The sequence below is a fragment of the Vanellus vanellus genome (assembly GCF_965231255.1).
Source record: "Vanellus vanellus genome assembly, chromosome: 3".
NCBI classification, from domain to species: domain Eukaryota; kingdom Metazoa; phylum Chordata; class Aves; order Charadriiformes; family Charadriidae; genus Vanellus; species Vanellus vanellus.
This window is the reverse complement of record NC_138907.1, coordinates 26,430,415-26,456,004: the sequence shown is the minus strand read 5'-3', so window position 1 is coordinate 26,456,004 and position 25,590 is coordinate 26,430,415. Positions and strand designations below refer to the sequence as shown.

At 45.1% G+C, this 25,590-nt stretch overlaps 2 protein-coding genes across 2 annotated transcripts; both read right to left on the bottom strand.

Moving 5' to 3' along the window:
- Window positions 1-4,097: 4,097 nt before the first annotated feature.
- BATF3 (basic leucine zipper ATF-like transcription factor 3) lies at window positions 4,098-8,025 on the bottom strand (the record flags this gene model as incomplete). Its single annotated transcript, XM_082480578.1, has 3 exons — window positions 4,098-4,715; window positions 7,153-7,257; window positions 7,948-8,025. The coding sequence occupies 3 exons, from the start codon at window positions 8,023-8,025 to the stop codon at window positions 4,530-4,532; spliced, it is 369 nt and encodes a 122-aa protein (XP_082336704.1). The 3' UTR covers window positions 4,098-4,529.
- A 5,142-nt stretch (window positions 8,026-13,167) lies between these two features.
- Window positions 13,168-25,586, bottom strand: NSL1 (NSL1 component of MIS12 kinetochore complex; the record flags this gene model as incomplete). The annotated part of the gene is made up of 6 exons (XM_082480241.1): window positions 13,168-13,885; window positions 14,512-14,579; window positions 18,371-18,425; window positions 20,975-21,105; window positions 24,946-25,030; window positions 25,275-25,586. Coding segments are annotated over 6 exons (930 nt in total), but the record flags the coding sequence as incomplete, so codon positions are not given.
- Window positions 25,587-25,590: the final 4 nt, after the last annotated feature.

Sequence of the window (25,590 nt, the reverse complement as noted above, 5' to 3'; positions counted from 1 at the left end):
TTAGTAAGCATAGTGCCACACGGCATCTACAAGACTGTTTGTACTTGCACTGAAATCACTGTAAACCCCACGGTTCTGCAAAGAATTAATCCAAATTCTTTCACTCCCTTGTGGATGTGTGCCCACACCACATGCTGTATGTACATGTAAAATGTTTCTCCGGTGACCACTTGACAGTAACCCAGGGTTTACAAACAGAAAAACTCCTGCCCTCCTGTAAAGGGAATAACAGTAGTCTTTGTAACAGTAAATAAACCCGCCACTTCTCCTGCTTATCAGACATGCTTCCTTCCTGTGACAGGAATTATATCACCCCACTGATGGGAAGAAGAGAAAAGGGATTTTTTTTAAAATGGCTGTTTTATCTATCACTTTCACTGAGGCAGAAATGCTAGACTGATTCACAGATGGAAACCCCAAATGCCAAGCAGCAAAGCGTTCATCTATGGACAGGAAACAGTATGGGGTTTATAGGCTAGAGTAAAGGTTATGTCACTCCAAAGTACATAAGTACATTTTGAAAGACTGCACAGACACCTTCCTTAATATTCGACTGACAAAACCAGCCACACATAAAAGCCTTTAATCGTATACAGAGCGTACCAGGGAAGTAATTTCTATACGCTCCTACAGATCAGCCTTGGTCCTCTAATACCAATAACATTAAGTGATGTTGTCACCAAGCTACACAGGAACAGAAGGAAACAGGAAGAAGGAAAAAAAGTGGCATTTGAAATAAAACGGTGAGAGAAGACAAAGGCTACTGCAAATACCAAATGCAGATGAGATCAGCAGGTATTACAGGAGGAGCAGTAGGTGACAGTAAAAGGTGCCAAGGAAAAGAACAGAAATTCTGCAGAACAGGCTGTTTAAAATATGTTTTTTAAAAGGTGCATTTTTAGCAAGACTCTGGATGAGTACATGAAGACACTTATAAATGCTCACAGATATGAATGTAAAACATCAGCGGGAAGGAGCAAGACTTAATAATCAGCTCTCCTGAGGTACAGTTGATCTCGATTATACTCACACTGGCAGTTTTGGGAAGCTTGACTGTTTTTCTGTTGATTTTTTTACCTTTGAAGGCTAAAATTATCTTTTCAAAATATGATCAATTTAAATCTGACCCAACAATAACTGAAAGAAATGAATAGACAAATAGCTGAATTGGACCCAGTCTGCTCCCGGAATGAATACTTTTATCTGTGGGTAATTTTGCACTGAGCATTTTGCTTCTTCATTAGATTGACAGAAAATACAAAAAGGAAGTCCACACTAACCAAATCTAGGCAAACTGCAACCTTCACTGTGAACCTAAGAGGCAAAATCCAGCTTTCTTGGGGCAGCCCTCATCTACATTACGCATCCACAAACAAGACTGCAGTTCACAGTGCTCCTCGCATGAACCACCAACTGAACATAGAAAAGATCTTCGCCATATACCCGCACCTGAAAATCGTGTGAATGTAATACGGACCACGTTTGTAGGGAACAAGTCAAACTAACTGGAGGCTTTCTGAAGCTGGAATACATCAAGGGGTATTTTAGCCATACATAGATATGAAACATTTTTTGTGATGGTGCAACACCCTGCTGCAAAAGGAGAGGTTTGGATTTGAAAAAGAACTTTCTGTTGCTTCCTTAACAAATGGGCCTTTTCCTTTCTGTTCTCCTTTCTGGTTCCCTATTCATGTAACAATTATCCCAGGCTCCAGAAGACACTTTGGGTTTTGCAACTCTCAGTAAATCAATATCCTTATGAGCAGCAGAGAGTGTAATCAGCCCGTGTGCATAACATACAGGATACATAAGCCTGTGCTTTAACAGTTCATTGTCCCTTTTGCCCCATGATTCAGCTATGACATTAATTCTATAAATATATCAGAATGTTGGGTTTATTTGGCTTGGGACACATCTTGCTCGCTTCTTTTGCTTAGGGTTCCCAGTTGCCTTTGGACATTAGTCACACAATATACTGTATTAAAGAGAAGGATGATGCATAAGGCCCTTTGGAAATAGTGCTGGGGTAAAAAAGTGATGCAATAGATGGAGGAGGAAGAAGTAGCCCAGGCCCCGGAGGGCTCCAAGCCTGCTGTTACTAATGGACACGATGCACAGGCTGGAGCTACACCCTGTGGTTGTGGGAAGGAATTGGTGGCAGTGAGGGCCCCTGCAGGACTTCCAGCCTTTTCAAGGAATAGTAGCATAAACACGGACTTCAGTTGGTGTTGGCAGCACACAACGTTGCTGTGAATTCAGCTGTCTTTCCCTGTGCACGCTGCGTAGATGTTATACAGTTAATAAACCAATAAACTCCAATGCAGAAACAGTGGACTAAAGCCTTCATCGCACAACAAGAACAGAGCTTACTGACGAAGAGTGTACAATAGAACTTGGACTACCAAATGATAAGCTGGAGCCAGTTTCTAGATAGATGTTTAGAAGAATAACTATGTAAGGAGGAGGAATTTACACCAGGAACTAGATCTCTACAGCTAGAAGCAAGCATCTGCAGGACAAAAATCTTTAGAAGTATTCTGCTGGGATGGACTGTCTTGGACAAGGTAGTTGATCTGCAGGGCTCCATAGGAGAGACCATGCTTTTGCCGCAGCCCTGATCTCAACTAGCCACTTCCTATTCCCAGCCTCAGCTCAGTTGCACATACCTCGTTAAGAGATGTGAGACGTCCTCTCTCACTCTCCCTCCATCCTGAGCTATAATGATTTTTCCCAGGGTGAATGTTGTTCATTTCCACTGTGTTTCTCCTTCTCCATTACACCTCTAGAGGAGCCCAAAATACACAGTGGCATCCAGGCCCTGAAGGAATGCAGGTGGGTGGATGAAGATGCTTAAGATAGCTTCCTTTCTTAAGGGTGACACACAGAATTGTATCAAGGACATTATCCAAAATGCATATTTTGAAGTGTCCTGAAACTTGCATTTTCATTGGCACCAGATTTTCTTTGCAGGATGACTCAGTTCCTACAGGACCATAAGAAACTTTGAAGACTGCATTTAGACCATAGATAGCTTCTGCAAATGCTGAAAACTCTCTTGGGGACAACCTAACGAAAACTTTTCAGGAAGCCAACAGCTCACGCCTGTTATCTTGAGTTTCTAGCCTAAGACAATGGCATGAGAGGGCCCTTTAGAAGGCAGAGTTGACTACGTGGTTTCCCCAATTCTATCTTGGCAGTGATTAGCAATGCATCATTCTACTATAGAAGTTAAAAAAGAAAAAAAATCATTAAGACATTTCAGATAATATTTTGCTGATACATGCTACAATCCTGGTGAGGGGAGAAATTAATCCCATGAGTTGAACTGAAAAAATCCAAATGCTGAAGTGAGAGAGCTGGCAAAGGAGCGGAGCTTTTTATCATCTAAAGGTGCTCTTTGACTGGGAAATACTGCAAGAAAAACACTCTGCTGGATCCCAGGCTACAGCATTCGCATTCCTAGAGCTTGACACTACTGAGAATCCTCAGAGAAAGTAAACAGATTTTTCTGTATATATCTCACTAACATTTTCATAATACTTCCTTTTCATAAAAAAAAATATGTAAAGAAAACATGTTTCTTGCAAGCAGTTATCAAAAATCTTCAGTGTGGACATAGAACAAAATGCTTAATTAAACTCAATTTCTTCTATCCACAGACATCATTTACCAGAAGCAATATGCAAGATGAAGGATAAAGATATTTGTTAATTTCCAGTGGGTGCATTACAACCGTAAGTTTTAAAATGTGCTTTTTAAAACAAGGTGTAGAACCAGCAAACTCTGTTTTGCTTTTCTTCCACGCAGAGCAGACAATCATCATTAGAAATTGGCTAAGCCATATTTTAGGATATAAAGCACTCCAAGAATCGGCAGGGCTGACGATTTGGGGTTATTAAAGAAATAAAGACTGGGAAAACTAATTTGTTACACACACTTCAAAATAGGAACCAATGAAGAGGAGAAAAGCAAATAACAAAACTGACAGGAAGATTAGCATTAGATTAGATTTTGGATTTGACCAGTAATGAAAAAGTAGAGATGTTATAAAGACATTGATTATTGAAGAAGGTGGAGAACATGACAAAGATGGGATGTTGCTTTTATTAACCAAACCTGTTCAGAGAAAAAAACCAGCAGCCAGAAGGTGATATACATGGATGACAAGTGACAAAGGGTTACTGGCAGTGGATGTGTGGGAGAAAGGCATCCCAGCCCAAGGTCGGTACTTTTCCCTGTCCACATTCCATCGCATGATGGTGGGCTGCACCTCACTTTGACATTTCTGAATGCAAAACCATGGCTCGAAGGTTCTACCAAACAAGAAGTTGCATTTTGAATTGTCTTTTTTCCATACTGGTGTTTTCCTGAGATTCAGAAGACTATAACACTTCAACGTGGAGAAGAGCTGCATGGTCAAATCCAACCCTCTTCGATGGAAGACCTGCACCATAAGTAGGCAGTTCTTCAAATCTCCCCTGTTAATGGCACTTTTGTGCATCACATTTAAAGGTGATCGAGGAGAGCTCTCATCTCGGCAGGCAGCTGGTGAGCGGGTCAGGTCTCGGTATGGTCACAAAGTTCATGGTGCAGTGCAATAGCGGACAGATCTTTTCATGATCCTTCAACACTTCACTCAAGTGTTTCATTTCATCTGTTAGCTTTCCAATTTCTCTTTTCAGGGAGGTATTTTCTTGCTCAAGAGACTCATATTCCTGGAAGGAGGGGGAAAAAAAAAAGCCTACTCATAGTCAAAACATTCTTTTCAGTGCTTCCACCTTGAGTATATTCAAGCAACTGTAGAAAAACTTTGTGGTTTCTTATTACAATGTGCAAAATGCTAAGGAAAGAAAGACACAGCCTGGGTGCTGGAACAGGGCAAGTGCTTCATGACCTGTGCCCTGACCATTCTGCAACTCTTTCTGTGGCCCTGAAGACCAGTAGGTGCCGCTGGCCCTCAGAGCTCCCCAGCAGCCCAGGGCTGCAGGAGTGGGTGGCTGCGTCCACGTGGTGGCCTCTTTCAGTCCTGGGCCACCTCTGCTGGGAAGGGCCAAGCAGGGCAGCTCTGCACTGTCAGAGCAGAGAAAATGAAAGCACCAAGCACAGCTAGGCACCGGGAAAACCCAGTGCCTGGCATTGCTGGTGAGGAAAGAGCGGTCCCTGCTCTAGGCCAGTGCAGGAAAAGGCTGTTTACCCAGAGTGCTGCTTGAGACAGACACCTGCCATAACGCGCCCAGTGGCAGCTGGGCTCCTCCAGCCTCACTGGGGCTTGTAGCCACCTGCTCAGGTGTCTGGGAACTCAAGAGCAGGAGGAGGGGAGCATCATGCCAGCTCGTTTCCAACCCCACTGTGTCACCAGAAGGCCTGACCACTGCCTTGGTTATCCCTGACCCAGGCTGCTTTTGAGCTAAGGCTTCTCTGGCAATGAATAAGCGGCTATTAAGATGTTCTGCAGCATACATCTATGACGGATGTGAGACTCGCGTGTCACATTTTTTGGTAACTGCATGTTTCAAGTGTCCCTGCTGTCAAGACTTCTCATCCCAAACACAAGAGAAGTTCAGAGCCAGCCCACGGAAAACCTGCCGGTGTCTGCACCTCGCTGCTGGCCTAGGGCTCAACACTCACCCACTCAATCTCACCTTCCTGGGAAAGCTTCAGAGCAAACTTCAAAGCCTACACATGCCTTAAAAGGCCTGTTTACCAGGCAGCAGGGAGAGCCTCTCATGCAATGCTCTTCTGGGCAGCTTGGCACTGCCTCTGCTGCCCTTTGCTGCAGGTGTTTGGATCCCCTTGCCCTCCCTCGCACCCTTCCACCACCCACCACCTCTTGCCCACAGAATAAAATGTTGTTGTAGCCAACTCCAGCCAAGTTGCCCACCCCTGACTCTGGCTCTGCTCACCTCTTGTTGCCCCAAGCGCCATGGGGTTTGGTTTTGGAGAAAGCGTTACTCTCCCATTGCTCTGTCCCATTTTCAGGGATGAGACTATCAAATTATTCTTGCTAAGAATGAATGCCTCTTCAACCAGATCTGCCTGCACCTGGGAAAACCTGCGTGCCCAAGAATGAAGATTCCCAGCATAAGGAAGATCCTCAACTCCAGGAGGAACATCGAAGAGGCTGCAAAATGCAGTGATTCCACAGAATCATTTCTGCGCAGAAATGATTCCACAAAAGCCAGGGGTTACCCCTTTCCAGAAGTACCCTGCACCTGGCTTTCTCAGGCGCTGACTCAGAGGAGATCTGGGAAAAACCAAACCCCAAATTCCCCACGCTGTCCCTCTTGGCCTCTGCTAATTGCCCGCAGATCCTTCCACACTGAGAAAGAGAAGAGCCTGTGCTGAATCTCCAGAGCTGAACGACTGACTCAGCCACAATTGCAGCAGCAGAACTGACACTTACCCCAAGAGTGCCGGCTGCAACAAAAGCACTGTTGTGTGAGGTAACATCCAAAACCAGAGAAAGGGGATTCCTGTCCTCCAGTGTTTGCACTGGGGACATGAGAAAACTACACCACATTGTGATATTGAGAAGAAGTATTAAGAGTTTCTGGAAGAATCAGTTACTTTCATGGTTTTTTTGGAAACACCCACTGTTAGTTATCAGAGCGTACAAGTATAACAGCTAACTGAACTGAGCTCTCACGCTTGGAGGTTTTGAAGTTCCTAAGAAGCCTTTTCAACTGGGTATTTCTGTCTCACACCATAGTTTTAGAATTGACTTAAGCCAGCACTGCCACTAAGCAGCATGGTCTCCTCCTCCATTGCCTTCTTCCTCCTAAGGCAGCAAGCATTCACCCACTGCCACAGCGAACGTGACAAGCTTAACGCTAACCCAGAAGAAAATGGGTTTGTTTTAGCCCAGAGGAGCCCTGTGATCCCGTTCACTGGGTGGTCACGGGAACAGCAAAACAGGACGGGTGAGGTGAGGGCAGGACCACGTCTCTCAAGTTGCACCGTCTGACGTGAGCATCGGTGTCCAGGGGTTCCTGACCAGGCACCCTGCAGCACGTCTCTCTGCCTCACACCCATAGCTCTCTGAGATGGATTAGCGTGCAGACAGGCCCACATCTGCTTAAGAAGTCCCATTTATTGTAAAGTCCCGCACTCGGTACCCAATCTGTGCCTGCAAAACATCAAGTACCCATTCACCTCGTGAAGTTTATCTGCTTTCTGAGTTTGCTTCTTCCGGCTCCTCTGGGCAGCAACTCGATTTTTTTCTCTCCTCCTTACCTTCCTGTCATCTTCTTCATGACTCTGGAAGACATAAGCCAGAAACACCTCGCTGGTTTTTAAGGTGCGCACGGAGATGCCCGACGTCAGGCGTTTAAGGGTTGCCAAGCATGAGGTCCCAATTCCACAGCACCTACCCCCGGCCTCCCAGGGACCACGCAGTCCCTGCAAGAGCTGCGCACCCCCCTGCCCCACTGCACAGGTGGGGCCCGAGGTGGAGGGGTGGAAGCCGGCAGGGATGCCCCGAGGGGGGCACCGCAGAGCCCCGCGGCCACTCGCTGTACCTCTGACGGGGGAACCCGGGCAGCCCCGACACCCACGGTGGGGACCTGCGCTCCCGCTCTGCCCGACGGGCGGCATTTCACACCTGCCTCGCCCCCGCGCGAACGCGGAGACGGAGGTGCGAGGGGCGGCGGGGGAAAGCCGCGCTGCCGCCGCGCCCGCACCGGCTACCGGCGGAGCAGCCCCGCTCCCCCACCCCGGGATAAACCCGCCGCCGGCGGTAGGCGCTTTCCGCGCACCGCCGCCCGTTCTCCCGCTCTCCTACCTGGAAGCGGCGGCACTACAGCCGCCTCCCGGGAAGGGACGGGCCCGATGCCCGGTGGGGAGCGGGCACCCCCGACGCGGCGCTGCCCGGCGTGACTCAGCCCCATGTGCCCTCCCGCCCGTCCGCCTACCGCCCCCAGCCCCGCCGCCCTGCCCCCCTGCCCCTACCTGCTGGCTGCACTCGGCTGCCGCGCTCCGAGAAAGCCCGCTGCCGCCCCCCGCCGCCGCCGGGACGGCGCACGACATCCCGCCGGCTGCGGAGCCGCCCCGGGGCGCCGCTGGGCTCCCCCGGCCCGCGGGGGGTGGCAAAGGAGGGGAGGGCAGGGCAGGGCGGGCCGGGGCGGAGCGGAGCGGGACATGGGCAGGGGACGCACCGCCCCGGGACGCCCCGGCACCTGGCACAGCCCCCCCCCCCCCCGCCACCACCGGTCCGGGGGCGGAACCGCTGCCCGCCCCGCCGCGTGAGCCCCCGCCGGACCGCCCTGCTCCGCCGCCCGCATGGCCGGCACATGGCGCCCGGCGGCGGCCCCGCCGCGACGGGGGATCCGTGACCCCCGGGACCGCACCGACGGCGCCCTCTCCCCCCCGTCCCCAGCCCCCCGGCAGCCCCGGGTCCGAGCCGGCAAAAGTACCCCGACCCCGAGAGCGCGCGGTCTGCTCAGCCCCCGGGAGCCGGGGGAAAGCCCGCACCCCCGGGGCACGGCGCTGCCGGGCAGGAGCTGCCTGAAAATTCCCCGGAGAGCCCCATCCCCGAGGGGTGGGGGGGCGGCTGAGCCCAGCACCCACTCCGGGCGTCCCGAATCGTGCTTTCGCTTGCAGAAATAACCTCCCCGCGGTTTCTCTTCTCCCCAAATTTCCTCCCGGTGGCAGAGCGAGGGGGGCTAGGCCCCTCCGGGAGCCGTCCCAGCCCTCCCGCGACGCCACCCCACCCCGGACCGGAGCCCGCCCGGTGCTCGGGGCCGGCTCACCCCCGGCCGCTCCTGCCCGCCGCGCTTCTGCGACATCGGCTCTTAAAAGCGGCGTGAGCTCCAACGAAGCGGCACCCGGCTCAGCCGGGGTTCATGGGCGTGAGGACACGGCATCCGTGCTGGGATAAAGCGATTTTCACTTTCGCTACTCACCCTGTTCCTTTAAATAATAAGGAAATGCCACAGGCTTCTTGTAAAGGCAAAGCCAGGCAGGGATTGCTGAAAACACAGTTGCTGCAGACAAAAATCTCTCTGTTCAACTGTTCAGAGAGTATTTTAACAGGCTGAACAATGTTTCTTTTACCCCTCCAAACCTGACATTTTAATTGCACCATTATCTTGGCCCCTCCGCTCTGAAGGAAGGGAAGGTGTTTGCACCAACAGGTACTTTAACATCATTCTTGCTCTACCGTAGATGCGTTTGTATATGGTAACTGATGAGCGCTCCCGGCTGTGCTCAACTCATGGGGGCAGATCCATGCGAGCAGGGTGAAGTCCCCCTGAACTGCAGGGCAGTCAGTCATAAAGCCCCAGGTATCTTAATAAATTGGATACTTCCCTATTTTTCTGGTTTCCCCAGAAGTTTGAGTCATCCAGCTTCGATGAAGATGAAGTTACAAAGTTTACAAACTGAGTAAATATAGACTATCCTTTCAGGAAGATCTGGCTCACAGTTCATGCTGAAGGTGAGAGAAGCACGCTGCCCATGAGTCCAAGAGTCAAACCAAAGTCTGCGCTCTGCCACAGGTTTCCTGGTAGGCTCCAGCACCATCAGCGTTACTGAAAAGCCTGAGCAGGACTTCTGTGATGGGAAGTGCTTCTCCCCAGCTTCTCCCCACCTCAAAGCAGCTTGTGTCTCCATCTTCCAGGCTACCCACACCTTTGCTTTTGCACATTCTTAACATCTCAGTACCTGTGAGCCTTCACCACCCTAACAGCCACGGGGACCCACAACTTGGGTGGGCACTCTCGCCCAAGTGTCCCGACCCCACCTGCGTCCTCAGACTGCACTGGGTCTCCCAAGCACCTTACAGGATGTTCCCAGCCCCCTTGTTTCTTTACAAGCAATCTTCCTCCATCATCCAACGTGAGGATGCTCACCAAGCGGGTGTTCGTGGAGACGGCAGAAGGTGTGGGTTCAGCGATGCTCTCCAGCTGAGGGGATCCAAACCAACATCTGGAAGGCAGCCCTAGCCACCAGGCAGTGAGCGATTAGAGGGTGAATTGCTCTCAACTGCTCCTTTGAAACAGTCCAATCTTGCATTAACTACACGTCATGCAGTTAAAGAAAAGGAGTAGAAATACAGACACAAGCAGAGACTTAGTTGATGCAGTTGCTTAAAAAGAGAGCACCAGGCTCCTTGCTGCCGTCGTAGCTTAAGCACAGTTGAAATAAACAGGACTAGAAGCTGCTATTTTCATAAGCTAAGGGAACAGATATATTCTCTTGCAACAAAATCTATAAACCGTGTGGACAAAATAGTTCAACAGCCCTTCAGTGTGATCTGCGGGGGAAAAAGCGCCCCCTTCCACAGAGGGACTTCAAATTGACCCCACACAAAGCTGTTCCAGGAATAATGCTGCCATTAATGGCAACTGCACAAGCAGCAGCAGCTTACCAAGAATTTATTAATATTGAATGAATATCAACTTTATCAAATAACTCTCAGCAGCTGTAGAGTAAGGTTTCCAGGATCCCACAAGTATGGGACAAGTCAAGGGAGGGTCCCCTTGAGCCGGAGTACAGTCTGCTCTTGTTCAAAGTGTCAAAGGAAATGAAAAGTCAAAATTTGCTTGTGGGAACAAGTTTCTGCTCAGTATTAAAGCTATCTCTGGTACATCTGTAGAAATGCCTACACAGTAATTCCAGGTAACGCAGCAATAAAGGCACAGCGTTTCTATGCAGGACAGAAAACAAGCCCAGAAAGCAGTCTAGTCAGCTGAGTTTACATTTTATAATGACAGTTTATCAGCGATTTTTGTCTGCACAGAAGCAGCCTACACACATGCAGACTAGAGCTGCTGAACACAGCTCAGCACAGTGCGGCTCTTCTGAACCACATGAATCACAGCTGGGTTTCAGAGCACCAGCGTGCCCAAGCTTCCAAAAAGACGTCAGTGTCCACGTGAATTCTGGAAGAGGAGCTTCCCTGCATGCTGTTTGTAATCCCCTTCATTCAGAAACTACACACAGCAAAAGCGTGTGTGGATACTGCTCCAATTTGCAAGTTTTTCTTGGGTAGGGTTGGCCCACTGTGAGGAACGATAGGTGCATCGCTGACAGTAAACATGAACAAACAGCGAGATGTTCCGCCTCGGAAAGTCAAGCAATTCAAACGCAGTCTTCAAATGTTCCCAAGCACCCATTACCATTGAGCTGTCTTACAAAATTCGAAGGCTATATAAAGAAAAACTACCAGACATTTCTTGATGCAATACCAATTCGCCTCGAGTTAAAAATAAGAAGTTTGGATGTTGTGACATTTCAGTAGAAGCCCGATTAGACGCTTGTCTTGCACAACACTGCTGATTTCTATGAAAAGTTAACTGAAGGACAAAAGGCTACTGGAATGGGAAAAAATGAAGTATTTTATATATTTCTGCTAGTTGGAAGAACAGATCCCAGGCACGGTGAGTTGCAGGTATCTACTTGTAGAAATTTTTAATAATGATTTGAGAAAAAGATAACATCCAAATGTTGAGTTTAGCTCATCACAGAACTTGCATTTAAAGGGTCCTCTGACAACTTCTATTGCCTCTTGGCCATAAGTAGCCATCAGAGATTTGTAAATTCACTGTTTTATACGCTGCACTTGAATCTTGATTTTTTTCTTTATCCTTCTGTACACTATTTATTGGGGCAGCATTTCCAGGCACATTTGTCTTCTTTCTCTACCCAGCTGCGGTTGAAACCAGGACCACGGAACAAGGGCCGACTGCCCTAGCTCAGGGCATCCACTCCCCCTTCCTTCAAATCCCGTGCACACCAACCTTTCTGCAATCTCTTAACACTAACATGCACTGTAGGGTGAATTCATTAACTTGCTTAGTAAGTCTTAATCCACGGTGCTCCTTATTTCTTAAGACATTTGTCCTACATTGGCCATTTGTGATGGTACCTCTTCAAAGAGATGTGCCTATTGCTAGCTGTTTTCTGTACTTGCCTATAATTATTCACAGAGAATAGAAAGGAATCTTCCTATTAACACAAAAAACATTCCAACACTACAATGGTAGCCATGCAAAATCTTGCAGGGGTCATCTTAGTCTAGGAAGACTCAGACTAAAGAGTATCTGTGGATCTCGGTGAAGAAAGCCATGGTGGGGAATTTCAACACGGCACAGAGCATGCGTACTCAAAGCTGCTACAAGAGCAAGTTGCTGTGTGAAAAAACGTCTCAGTCACACATTCCACAGCTTTGCCGCTCCAGTCCCTCTCACATCCTGTCCTCTCTTACATTAGACGCTTTGTAGCCCTGAGATTAATAACAGTTGTGGGTTCAAAGGCAGTAAATGGAACTACTTCAGTTACTCGAGCCAAAATTTAACACAGATGTCTTCTAAAGTACACTCACTGTTCAGTCACCATCTATTCCAGGATTAGAACTGACAATATTAGCTGAAACTTTGATCTTCCTTAATTGATTTAATTTACTTTGTATAAAAACACACATTTGTATATACAAGAGCAACGGGAAACAAATATTTACATAGGATTATATATACAAAGTCTCAGTAAAGATGCTCACCTTTACAAAATAAATGCTAAAATCTGTCACACGTTTTCTTGAAAATTTTCAGTCTCTTAGACGTTAAGTTGGACCCATCTTCTTACCACAGTATATTTCATTAATAAAGCTTCTAAAAAACCTCTCCATTTACTGTGAGAAATAGGTTACATGTTAGACATGAGTATTTACTGCAAGCACATGCAATCTTAAAACAGAAAAAGTTATGAATGGTTAAGGCACAATGCTCAATTTAGTACTTCTGTGCAATCGTCTAGATACTAATGCATAAAGAAAAAAAAAAAGCTAGCTAGCTCAACTTAGTACTATTTACTGGTAGCCTATACTGATCTTTAAAGCTCAGTCAAATGTCACAAATGCATACATGACCCAAGTCAAGACCCTGTAATGTGTAGAAATATTGTCCAGGAAACCCCCAGACTGCCTAATTGGACAACATGAAACAAAATCTCAGATGGTTAAGATGTGGATGGTCGAATCCTTTTTCAGAAGAGCACACTGCAAGTAAATATATACAATTACTAAAAATCCAAGTTTAAACAAACATGACTCTAAATAAGCCCACTTGACCTAAGTGCAGGAAAGGTGGACTAGCAGGGACCAACGTCACATTTGTGTGTGGATTTTCTAAAAACTGTAGCATTATATCAAATCCGGTGTTTTCAATATGCTCCGGTGTGAATTTATTTTTCATTTATTTATTAAAAAAAATAGCCACCCGACTCAGTAACAAACAAAGGCATATGCTTAATGTAAACAAGAGTTTAGTGATTTACTAAAAGACTGCCCACATACATAAAGCATGCGCACAACTTTGAGAAGCACGAGGACTCAAGCTAAATGCTGTAATAAAAGAGCAAAAAAAATTAGAGTTAATCAGCAAATATACTTCCTAGATATCAGATGCTACCGGTACGTGTAGGCTTTCATATACCATCAGTGTGACAGTAAAAATAGAAATATTTAAAAGGATTGAAGACTAAATAATTAAGGAAGCTCCCATGTATAGCACTAAAATCAGAGGGGAGATGAAAGTTTAAGAAAAAAAGACTGAGCACACTGAACAAGAGTACAACCGCGTTTCCCATCTGAAAATACTAAATAAGAAATTCATGTGCTGAGAGTAATTTTCCTCCGTCGAAGTGGGTAACGTCTTCTTTCTGGTGAATTTGCAGCTTTTTTTCTTTTTAGCAAAACACAAGAATTTTTACTGATAGCAGTGTCTGTTGGTGTGACTTCTACTGGTGATGTGAAATTTTGGACATTACTTTCCTCCTTTGCCTTGCAACCAGCAAAGACTTCTTGCCGCAGCTTGCTGAGTTCCAAGGTTGGTTGCCAAGTTAGTGCTTGGGAAAAACCTTCTGCTCTTTCTATTAGCGCCGGGAGAGACTGCAAAACCAAATCCAAATACCTCAAGTTACATGGGAGAAGTAATGGTTACAATGAATGAAATGCGTTAATTAGATCTGACAGGCACAAAAGCTTCAGTGTCTGCACAGATGATCCTTAAGATGGCAGGTGAAGGTTGGAAACTGAGAGCTACCAGTCTAACAGTGACTAGGGTCTGCACTCAAGAGTCATGCAAAGAGTATACCAAGTTTAAATGTTCCTTCACTACATCTTGAGGCTGAGTGAGTCTCACAGGAACACCACAGTTCATGTATAAGCCGGTACTGAAGTAATAAACATCTAAGCTGGTACTGAAGTAATAAATGTCCTGTGCTATATGAAGTTGCATAGGTCTCCAAAAGATACTTTATTTTTCAGATGCTGTGGGTTCCAAAATCTCTGTAAAAAATAGTTCCTATAGCCACAGGGTAATCTTCCTTACTACCATGTGAGGGGGAATGTTTTACGGATACATATTCAGCAGTCCAAACCTAAAGATGTCCTTGCTTCCAAAGTACACAAGCAGACTTTTTTGTACAAAACTATAACCAAGAACTCCTGTTTCATGACATATTATCAGCTTAAGAAAATAAAAAAGATCCTCTTGGATCACACAGAGATCTCACCTTCATTGCCCCACTGATCTCTTTGGATGCCATTTCAGTCACCTGCTTCAGATCTGCGATGTAAGCATCTACAGAAAAACATAAAGCTCAAATAAACTTCCGAAACGTATCTCCCTCCCTCCAAGACTTGCTATTGGCTTCTTAGAAATTGGACAGAAAAGCAGTAGAGTCCCTGTAGAAAACTTAAACCTACAACACATCCCTTTCGTTATAGCATTGAGGACAACAGCTTGTATGTTATACCTTACTATTATTCATTAGAAAACCTACAGCTTACATAAAACATGAGACACAAAGACAGTATCTGACAAAAAAGAAGAGAACAGTTATTAAGAAAAAAAAAAAGCAAAGAAAAGATCTGTTTTCAAACCTTTCAAGCTCATATTGCATCTGATGATAATGCATGCAAGAAGCAGAATAAACACAACTGTGGAGAGAATGAGATGAAGGAAACCCATTTTAAAAAGGGTGGGGGGAAATAATCTTACATGTCCCAACAAGTCAGCTTTTTCAGTAAAGGCTACATTTTTCTCCTGGCTTAACTTTCCAAGCATTAACACCAACAGTAAAAAAGAACCAAGGGTAAACACCATGAACTGCATTAATTCTTCTGGGTTAATAAGAAAAGACAGAAAAAGAAGCTTTCAGGAACAGTGAAGCAGGTGCAGAACATTGGGGGAAAACGGCATATATTTGATGGCAGTAGCAATATGGTAAGATCAACACAATATACATTTTTGACAGTTAATTCTTTACTCAAGAGTTCAACTCTTTAAATTACTATAAAACTGTTTTGCATGTTGTCCACCATTATTCTGTCTGCAATGCTATGCCATCAGCAAAAGCTTGAAATCAGCAGATAAGCAAGCCTGTTCCTGGGAACTAAGCAGCCTCCCCTCTACTACTATTATTTTCCTGTAGGGTTTCACCAGTGCCATGCTGTAGGGTACGATGTTAGTCATACAATCACAGAATCATAGAATGTTTTAGGTTGGAAAGGACCTTGAAGATCATTGAGTTCCAACCCCCCTGCCATAGGCAGGGACACCTTCCACTAGACCAAGTTGCCCAAGGCCACATCCGGCCTGGCCTTGAACACCTCCAGGGATGGGGCCTCAACAACCTCTCTGGGCAACCTGTGCCAGTGCCTCACCACCCTCAAAGTGAAAAACTTCTTCCTAATGTTCAATCTGAACCTGCCCTCTTCTAGTTTAAAGCCCTTCCCCCTCGCCCTATCGCTACATGCCCTAGTAAAAAGTCCTTCCCCAGCTCTCCTGTAGGCCCCCTTTAGGTACTGGAAGGCCACAATAAGATCTCCCCGGAGCCTTCTCTTCTCCAGGCTGAACAGCTCTGTCCTGGTTTGAGGTAAAACAGAACCAATTTTGTTCAGTAACTTCGCTTCTTAGCTGGGCCTCTTCTAACAACTGAAATTAACTGCATATTGTGCAGACAGTGTTCACTCTCTCAGAGTGATAAGGCCAAATCCACCACTGGGGACCCGAGGGACCCCAGACGGGACCGACAGATGCTCCCCTCTACCCCTCTACAAAGAGAGAGGCAGAGGGGAGCATCTGTCGGTCCCGTCTGGGGTCCCTCGGGTCCCCAGTGGTGGATTTGGCCTAAACCACGACAAGCTCCAACCCTCTCAGCCTCTCCTCACAGGAGAGGTGCTCTAGCCATTGGATCGTCCTCGTGGCTCTCCTCTGGACACGCTCCAGCAGGTACATGTCCTTCTTATGTTGGGTTCTCCAGAGCTGGATGCAGTACTCCAGGTGGGGTCTCACAAGAGTGGGGTAGAGGGCCAGAATCACCTCCTTTGACCTGCTGGCCACACTTCTCATGCAGCCCAGGATACGGTTGGCCTTCTGGGCTGTGATTGCACACTGCTGGCTCATGTTGAGCTTCTTGACAATCAGCACCCCCAGGTCCTTCTCCTCAGGGCTGCTCTCCAGCCATTCCCTGCTGAGCCTGTATTTGTGCTTGGGATTGCACTTGGCCTTGTTAAACTGCAAGAGGTTGGCTTGGGCCCACCTCTCCAGCCTGTCCAGGTCCCTCTGGATGGCATCCCTCCCCTCCAGCATGTCAACCTCGCCAAACAGCTTGGTATCATTGACTGATCATCAGCATGTTTGCCAATCACTGTATTCTAACACAGGGTGACACTGATCCTCTGCTGAAACATACTAAGCAGCAAGAGATGGTGTTTTGTTAAATTGCCTGTCCACATGCCCAATGTGCTGATCACACATGGTTTAAAAACGCACAATCCATGTACGAACATGGATGCTAAAATGCACCATCATTCAGAGTTTGGAAGGAAAACCAGTCCAAAAGCAGCCTCTTTAATCACATCACAGAGGCCTATGAATGGACATTCTCTAAAAGAAGGATATGTCCGTAATGAAGCATTCTTGAGTAGAGTACTGGGATTAGAAGACTGATGACCCTATGAAACAGCAAGGAAGGGAGTTCAGTAAAAGTAAAAATCATTATTTGGATTATTCCAGTTATACAGAAAAACTGACACACAGTTAAATGAAATTTGCCTGCAGGAGTTCAGCTTGACACGGACAGCATTATATTCTTCAGTGTTCAAGGCTTTCCAAAACATAGGGAAACGAAAAAAAGGAAACGAAAGGTATTGAGTAATCTAAACATTTTTGGTTTCTGGCCACTGCACTTGCTAAACTGGGACACATAAACTTCCCAAAGACTACATAATACTAAAATTCAGCACAAACTCTATGCTATCTTGACTAGGACTTTGCTGTTACCAAACCTAGAAGGCAATACCATAGTGTAAGCTGTTACTAACTGACAAGAAGTAGTTATTTCACATCAGAAAAAGACAGATCTGGTCATCAGAAACCAAAAGAAACCCAGATATGTAGTGACACTCTTTACTACTCCTGTTAGCTGCTTTCCTGCACAGGCTGGCACTTCTGGAAGCAATGTCTCCTGTTTACAAAGAGGAAATGATGCTCAGAGTGAAGTCAGATCAGCAGGGTGAGAACTGGAAGATTAAGCTCAGCTTCTCAAACTTGAACACCACTGCTTGTTACACCACCTTTACATCATGCACAGTAATCCATAGTGGGAGTTCTGTAACCATGCTTCTCAACTTAGAACAGCATTGGTAAATTCTGTCATTTTTCAATAGTTGAGAACGGACAAGACAAAACTTTCAATTTCTTAAGTCCACCCTCAAAAAATCACATCCTGATCACCAACTGCAAAACACATCACCTTGTTCCAAGGAGTTCATATAAGGAATCTTTCAAAAGCGTGTAGCAAACTTACAATGTTTGCAGTTTTGTTTCTTCATCAACCCTTAGAAATGACACAGGCAGGACAAAATTTGATGCCTACTTTGCAAGTTAGGAGAGTCAACACTGCCATCACTGAGTACCACACAACTGCTTTCAATTCCCTGAAGAAACTGACTGATTAGGAAGAGAGACTGAAGCATTTCTAGTATTCATGTAAAAGGAACACAAGAACGGTCAAAGTATAATGTCAGCAATCCATCTAGTTCCCCATCTGGCCTCCACTAGTGGTGATTAAAGAAGTAAGAAAACATACTGAGTGTAGCTCTGGAACAATTTCTGCCCAATACCCACACAGTGGCCAGCTTTCACCTTTAAGTACAGTGCGTAACAGCAGAGAGCACTTAGAAGGGGTGCAACAAACTGATGCTGCAATACATTCAGTTATGACAGACTTTTAGCTAGTTTATTTAGTGATTTAAACAATCAATAATTTTAAACAAGTTTACAGAAAGCTCTTTAAACATCTACAGCTAGCCAGCAAGGTAGGCAGTGTTTCCTCAGTACAGTTGCCCTCCCCATGAAATCTTTACCTTGAGAAGGGTGTGATCTTATCTCTTCTGGTGTTACAAAAGGCTGGTAGAGCTTCTGCGTATTCAAAAAAAAAGAAAAATTCTGAAATATCCTCTTGGTTTAATAGATATCTAATATACACAGAGCAGTCAGAACAATGGAGAAAGGCTAATACCATGAGATGGCGGTGGAATTATTTAGATAAAGAATGTATTAGAGGTACACGTATAGATACACAGTTACTGGAAATAGTGTTATGGTTGAAGTTCACTGCAAAAATGTCTCCAAAATCAGCTTTAGTTTGCAGAATTCTAATTGTTAAAGCATGAGAACTAAACTGAAATCCAAGCATTTTGGAAGAAGCATTGCCACCTGCTGCACCCCTGAGGAAAAAGAGATGCTCTGGCTTCTAAGGAGCCATTCACAAAACCAGTATGCTTTCACAGAGGAGCAAACTCAAACGAAGGGTACATTAAGACAAAAAGCTAAGAAAAAGAAAACTATTTAAATGGCAACATTCTAGCCCTGCAATTACTTATGCATGAATAAGAACACTCTCCTTCACAGACCAGGCTCTCTGGCTCTTTAGTCCTACTGTGAGCCTTGTGACTTGACATCAGTTAATTGTGACATTAAATTAACTAATAATAAGTAACAAATACAACTAATATTTAGTTATGTTAAAATTGGAATTAGAAGCAACTACTGGGGAAGAAGGAAACAAAACAAAGGCATGGAAACGTAAGTTGTATCATCTGCAAGTTAGTATTTTTCTCCTCTTCAGGAGCTGTCCCTCAACCTTCTTCAACCAGAAACAAGTAGGAGGAAAGGTAATTATTCCTCCCTGCAGTTTTTACCAAAGCAAATTTTTCACAGTTCACACATCTTCTTAGCAAGTTTACAGTAACAGCTCCAAGCAGAACAAACGTTGCTTGCATTATCCTCAAATATAAACGTGTTGACTGAAAACCTACAGGACGATCTCTTGCTTTGGCAATTATAGGGAGATGACCACACTAAATGAGTGGTTCTCTCCAGATAAACTGCAGTTAATTACCACGTCTTCATAGCTGCTCTTTATGCCTCAGAAAACATGCTTCACAGGAGTAGCTAGGGTCAAGAAAGAACACAAAAATTCCTCAGAAGTCGAAAAGCCACTAGTACCTTTGCAGAAATAGCTGAGGGGGAAAAAATAACCCACTTCATTTACAGAGATAAACTAAAAACTTTCTAATTTTATAGACCCTTTTAATTAAAATAATAATTGTGGTGGTGTAAAATTTGAAGAGATCAGCAACGGAAAAAAGGTAGCATGAGAGGCATTCTCAATAACTTATCTACTTTGGGACTCAGGTAGAACATAGTTTTCCTTTTGCAGAAAGATTAAAAGCTCTTGTTAAATCTTGGTGTTATGCAATGGCATATTTTATTCTGGTTGATTTTTTTTTGTTTGTTTTATATTGACAAAACAGAGAGATCACAAAAGGCAATGTATGTTAGAAAATATCTCAGGTTTAAGACAAATATATACCCATGCACTTTTACTTACTGTAAATCATCTATGCCTGGCTAACCTAGAGAGTTACTTTTGTAAATATAGTCCTTAGAATTGCAATGCAAGCTCTTAAACAACTTTCTAAAAAAAATCCCTATCTTCTTTAGTATGGAATCAGAGAATAGCTGAAGTTGGAAAGGGCCTCTAAAGGTGGTCTAGTCCAACCCCCTACTGAAAGCAGGGCCAACTATAGCAGGTTGCTTAGGGTGTCATGCAGTCAGGTTTTGAGTATCTCCATCAGTATCTCTAAGGATGAAGACTAGGCAACCTGTGCCAGTGTTTGACTACCCTCACAGTTGGTTGTTTTGTTTTTTTTTTTTTTTTTTTTTTTTTTTTTTTAAACAGTTAAATGGAATTTCCTGTATTTCCACATGTGCCCATTGCCTCTTGTCCGTTTTTTTTTTTCCCCCAAAGAAAATTGACTCCTAACTAATCAGCAGGTAAGCAAAAGGGAGGCCTAACGCAACTTCAGGGAAGAAATTTAGCAACCAAGGGCGTGACTGGGTTGTTTAATGCCAGTAATTACTTCTCATTCAGTGTCAAAAAAACCAGAGAAATTACTGCACCCATTCATTAATGCATTTTTTTTTTTACTTTCAGTAATGAAAGTACTTAAAGTAGTCACTAGCTCAACAAAAGCACTTAGGAAAACACAGACATCTTTTTAACAGTCGTCTACTGCACATGATAATATTTCTCTGTATATATTATAACATTTAGTACTTCAACCAGCCTTCAGCCAAGGATTTCAGAAACTCAAGATTTGACAAGATAAACAGATGTATACCGGCTTGTAAATCATGAGTCATCATGTTGAAGCAATCTGCTTAAGTGACTTGCTGAACTGTGCCACAGGCCCAATCCACTCATAGCCACAACACTTTGTAGTAACCCTCATTTTACTGAAGAGCAACTTAATGCAAAGAAACAATTTCATTATATGACAAAGAATCAAAAGCAACTATGGGAAGGAGCTTAAAGGTCAACACTTGATGATTTATTTCTTCAAGTTACATGTGGTCAGCGGCTACTATATGCAAAGGTTTTCTGAAAATCTTAGCTTACTCACCAACATCTCTTGCTCTGCTTTCATGGTTTGGATAGCATGTGTCAGTATCTTTTTAGGCCACTTCTTACGCTTTGTTGTTGTCTCTACTATTAGTTCATCAAATTGATCTTCAAGAATTTTGATGCTGGAACCTAAAAATGACAAGCACACAAAGTTACTGCAGGAATTCTATATTTTTTTTTAGTTTGAGACAAAGGTATAAGGAAAAAGACAGTTTTAGATCCGAAATAATAAATCATGCATGATTATCAATTAAGAGGTAATATATCTGCTTTGGATCTCCTTGTTAAGGCAACATAGAAACTGGAGTACAACTCCATAATGGCCAGTTACTTTTGAAGTAAATGAGCTAGGGGTGGGCTGGGGGAGGTGGGCAAGCACCTGGGAAATAAAACCAAAGAGTATTTTTCCATGAACTCTGAATTCACAAAGAAAGCCTCACAAATAAATGGTTATCTTTTGAAATACTTTGTTTTTCAACTGATGAAAAGCAGTGCAAGATGCAGCAGGTTTAATCTGTGTAATTCACAACCATTCAACAAACACCAAATGTCCAAACAGTAATTTGAAGCCTAATTGATTTTATATGATATAGAGCACAGATACACAGTTTAATTTTAAAATCCAGCTATGAAGTTTTGAGAACATATAATGCCACCTTAATGAAACCTGGTTCCCGGAAATATTCTGCATCCTGAGGACATCTGTAATTACTAGTCATATGGAGTTTGCAAAAAACCCCAAACATGTCTGCTTTCAACATCTGAGGCCCAAGAGACTGTACCTGGTAGGAGCTAACTTTCATTGCTTGCTTTTCCAATTATAAGATTAGACTAAATACCAAGAACGTGTTTTCAGCTCTTGACTGAAGTGTTTTGACTACTGCTACCCTACTACAGGTATGCAGCTTCTCCAAGACTGCAATCAAACTTAACAATTTTAAAAGCTTGAGATAGTATTTTAAAAGTTGTTTCAGAATGTAGACAAGTAAATGCTTGCACAGTCCTGCACATGCCATCATTATAAACTATAAAAATTGAGAGTTATAGAAAAAAAACTAGTGGTAAAGAATGGATTTTGAGCACCCTCTCTCGGTCAATCTGTGCAGAATCAGGTGATTGTAAACCTCAGAAAGGCAAAATCAAGGTTTTAAGAGTCTGTGGGTTTGTTTTGTTTGTTTTATGAAATCATTTAAGTATAGAGAGGAAAGACTTGAGCCCCTGGTCAACGTAAACACCGAAGGCACGAAATGCCAGATCACTTGGTGATTCAAACTGGATCACAGATAGGCAAATGAGTAAATTTACATCAAATTAAAAAGCATGATACAGTCCTTACACCTGCTTTATACCAGCTGCAGGAAGATGACAATATCTCAGCTTGCAAAAAGTTAGACTTGTACAGACAAAGGCTAACTTACTGAAAATAATATCCATCTGGAGAAAGTTCTCCTGTTAAGAAAATCCTCTCAAGAACAAACTAGAATTACTGAAGTGAGCCCGAATCAGTTCAGCATTTTGCAACGCAAGACCAGTGCATTTTTGACTTTGTAGTCAAAGGAGTTGAAGTTTTATTATTCTAGAATAACAACTGCAGAAGGTTCCTGAGCAAAAAACAGTTTAAGGAGCTCTTTCTCCATAGCTAGTTCTGCATTTTCAGCTTCGTACATCAAGTTACAGGTAAAGAGCACCTAATGTTAACATAGGAGAGAAAATGAATCACACTGAAATTTTCTTTGGACATCAGACTACCAAGAATCTCCACTACTATTGTCCCAACGCGCGGTCATTTACCCAGTGCGCAAGACGCCAATATACACACAGATAATAAAGATATTGTATATATTACATATAAATATATGACTATATAGCAATAATGATAAGCATTTACTTAATTTCTATATTAAATAGTAACATCACACATACCATTAGGGTTTCCTAATAGGAAGAGATCTTGGCCAATGTCCCCTAGCACAAAATCACTCAGGCTAAAAGGGCCCTCAGGAGGCCTCTCCTGACTCAAGCCTCCTGCTCACGGCAGGGTCAACACCCAGTCCAAACCAGGTTGCTCAGGACTTTTGATCCAGTTGGTTCTTGGAAGCCTCCAGTGCTGGAGACTACACAAGTTGTCTGGGCAACCTTTTCCAATGCTGAATTACCCCAATAGCGAATTATTACTTCCTTACATTAAGTCAGAACCTCCCCTTTTAATTTATGATCCTTGCCTCTGTGCACCTCAATAAACAGCCTAGCTCCATATTCTCAGTAACCTCATAGGTAGTAGAAGGCTGGCTTGTCTTCTCTGGGCTAAACAAGCCCAGTTCCTTCAGTATCAATTCATAGCACAAGTGCTCCACTCTCCCGACCATCTTAGCAGCCTCTGATGGACTCACTCCAGCTTATCAACAATTTCCCTATACTTGGGGGGGTGTGTCTAAAAATAAGTGCACTATGCCAGATGTACTCTAGTAAATGCAGAGTAAAGGCAAATAATCACTTCCTTGGATCTACTGACTACACTGCTGTTAACACAATATACTAGGCTGCCTCAGGGTTAGCCTGCCAGGACCTCCAGGTCCTTTTCACCCTGTACCCCTGCAGGGGGTTACCCATTCCCAGACTTAGGGCTTTGCTTTTTGTCCTTGTTGAATTTAATCAGATTCCCATAGACGTGTTTCTCCAGCATGTTTATGTTCACCTGAATGGGCCTGCCCTCGAGCATATTCACTACATGCCAGCCTGCCTGATGCTAGCTGCAAACTGGGTGAAGGCATCTTTCATCTCCTCCTCGGTCACAGACAAAGACATAAAAAAGAATGAGTCCCTGAACGGACACCTGAAGAACTCTGCTTGTAATCAGCCCTGAGGTGAAAGTATGGACCATTAAACACTACACTCTGAGCTCAATGATCCAGCCAGGATTCTCACCTACTCGGACCATACCACCCTAGCTTCGATGCGCTGGTACACCAAGTCATTGAATACTGGAGCAATTCCAATGGAAGAACACCAAGAGGGTTGGCATCTGAAGTACATGATATATGAGAAGCAGCTGAGGGAGCTGCTGCTTGTTCAGCCTAGAAAACAGAAGGCTAGGGGGTAATTTAACTGCTACCCTCAGCTATCTGAAGGGTGGTTTTAGAAAGGACAGAGGCAGGCTTTTCTCAGAGGTGTGCAGCAAAAGGATGAGAGCCAACAGGTATGCCGCAGTAAAAGAAATTCCAACAGGCCACAGGGAAGAAAATTATCACCAACGTGGCAGTCAAATGCAGAAAATGACTGCCCAGAGGGGCTGAAAAGCCTCCAAATATGGATCCCGCTGCAGTGTTCTAGCTTTAAACTTACCCTATTCAATTAAATTTTGAATACACCCTTTGTTCTAATAAAAGAAGCTGATTAAATAGAACAGGCTCTTTTCCTAACCTCCCAAATGAAAAATTTTGCTTTGAAACACCAACTTTCTAAAGGCTTGCTGTAGACTTTCTGACAAGACAACTGCTATTAAACTTAGTGAAACCTTTTATTTTTCCCGTGTTACTATCAGACACTTTTGGAGTCTCTAAGCTACTTTTCTCTAGTAGTCACAAGCAGATCCTTTAAGTCAGGTAGGCACCATACCAGTGATAGCTAAAACTCGTGCCTCAAGATCTGTAAGAATCTTGACAGAAGTGTCAAACAAGCAACGGTTCCACAGAGAAAGCACTTTCCCTTTCCCTTGGGATACGGGTCCCTACACATCTTGGTTACTCTTCTTTTCGTTTATGCACACTGCTCTGTAAGAATCGTGCTCCTACAGTACAGCGCTTCAGATCTTTACACGGGCACATCTGAGCTACAGTCCCACCTTACCTGCTCCGTGACCGTCCTTACTGCCACACACAGCTGGGGGGAAAAACTGCCCCATCAAAAACACCACACGCAGAAACCAAACCCAAACCACCCAGCAGGAAACGGATGGAAACCAACACATACCGCTCTGTAGCTCGGAGCCCTCCGAAGTCTCCTCCCAGGGCTGCCCGTTAATGGTAACGTTCTCCCGCACCGCCGTTTCGAAGTTCTGCAAGACACGGGAGAGCTTGGGCAGCCATCCTTCGGGCACAGGGACAGGGACACAACACCCACAGCTGGAAAGGCCCCTCCCGCCCCACCGCCCTGGCCACCTCAGGGCAAACAGCGACATAAGGGGCTGACAACACGGGACGCCCCGCCCTTGTGGCGGACCCCTGGCAGGAGCGGGCACAATCGCCCAGAGACGAGGCCAGCAGCACTGGGCCTCCCCGCTTCCCCCCTCCCCGCCTCACCCAGAGCGCGTCTTCCGCGGCGGCGGGCCCGCCCGGCTGCCCCTGGGCCAGAGCCCGCACGAAGGGGGCGCAGAGCGCCATCACCTCGCCTAGGCCGCGCCGCGAGCAGCACCGCACCCGCAGGTCCCGCCGGGCGGCGGCGGCGGCCGGGCTGAGCGGCGGCGGCGGTGACGGCCCTGCGCCCGCCTCCTCCGGCGGCGGCAATAACGGCGGCGCTGGGCCGGCCGCCATTTCCCGCCTCGGACGCAGGGAAAATGCCGGCCCGGAAGCGGAACCCGCCGTCTGCCTGCCTCTTCCCCTCAGCCCCGGGTGCGGT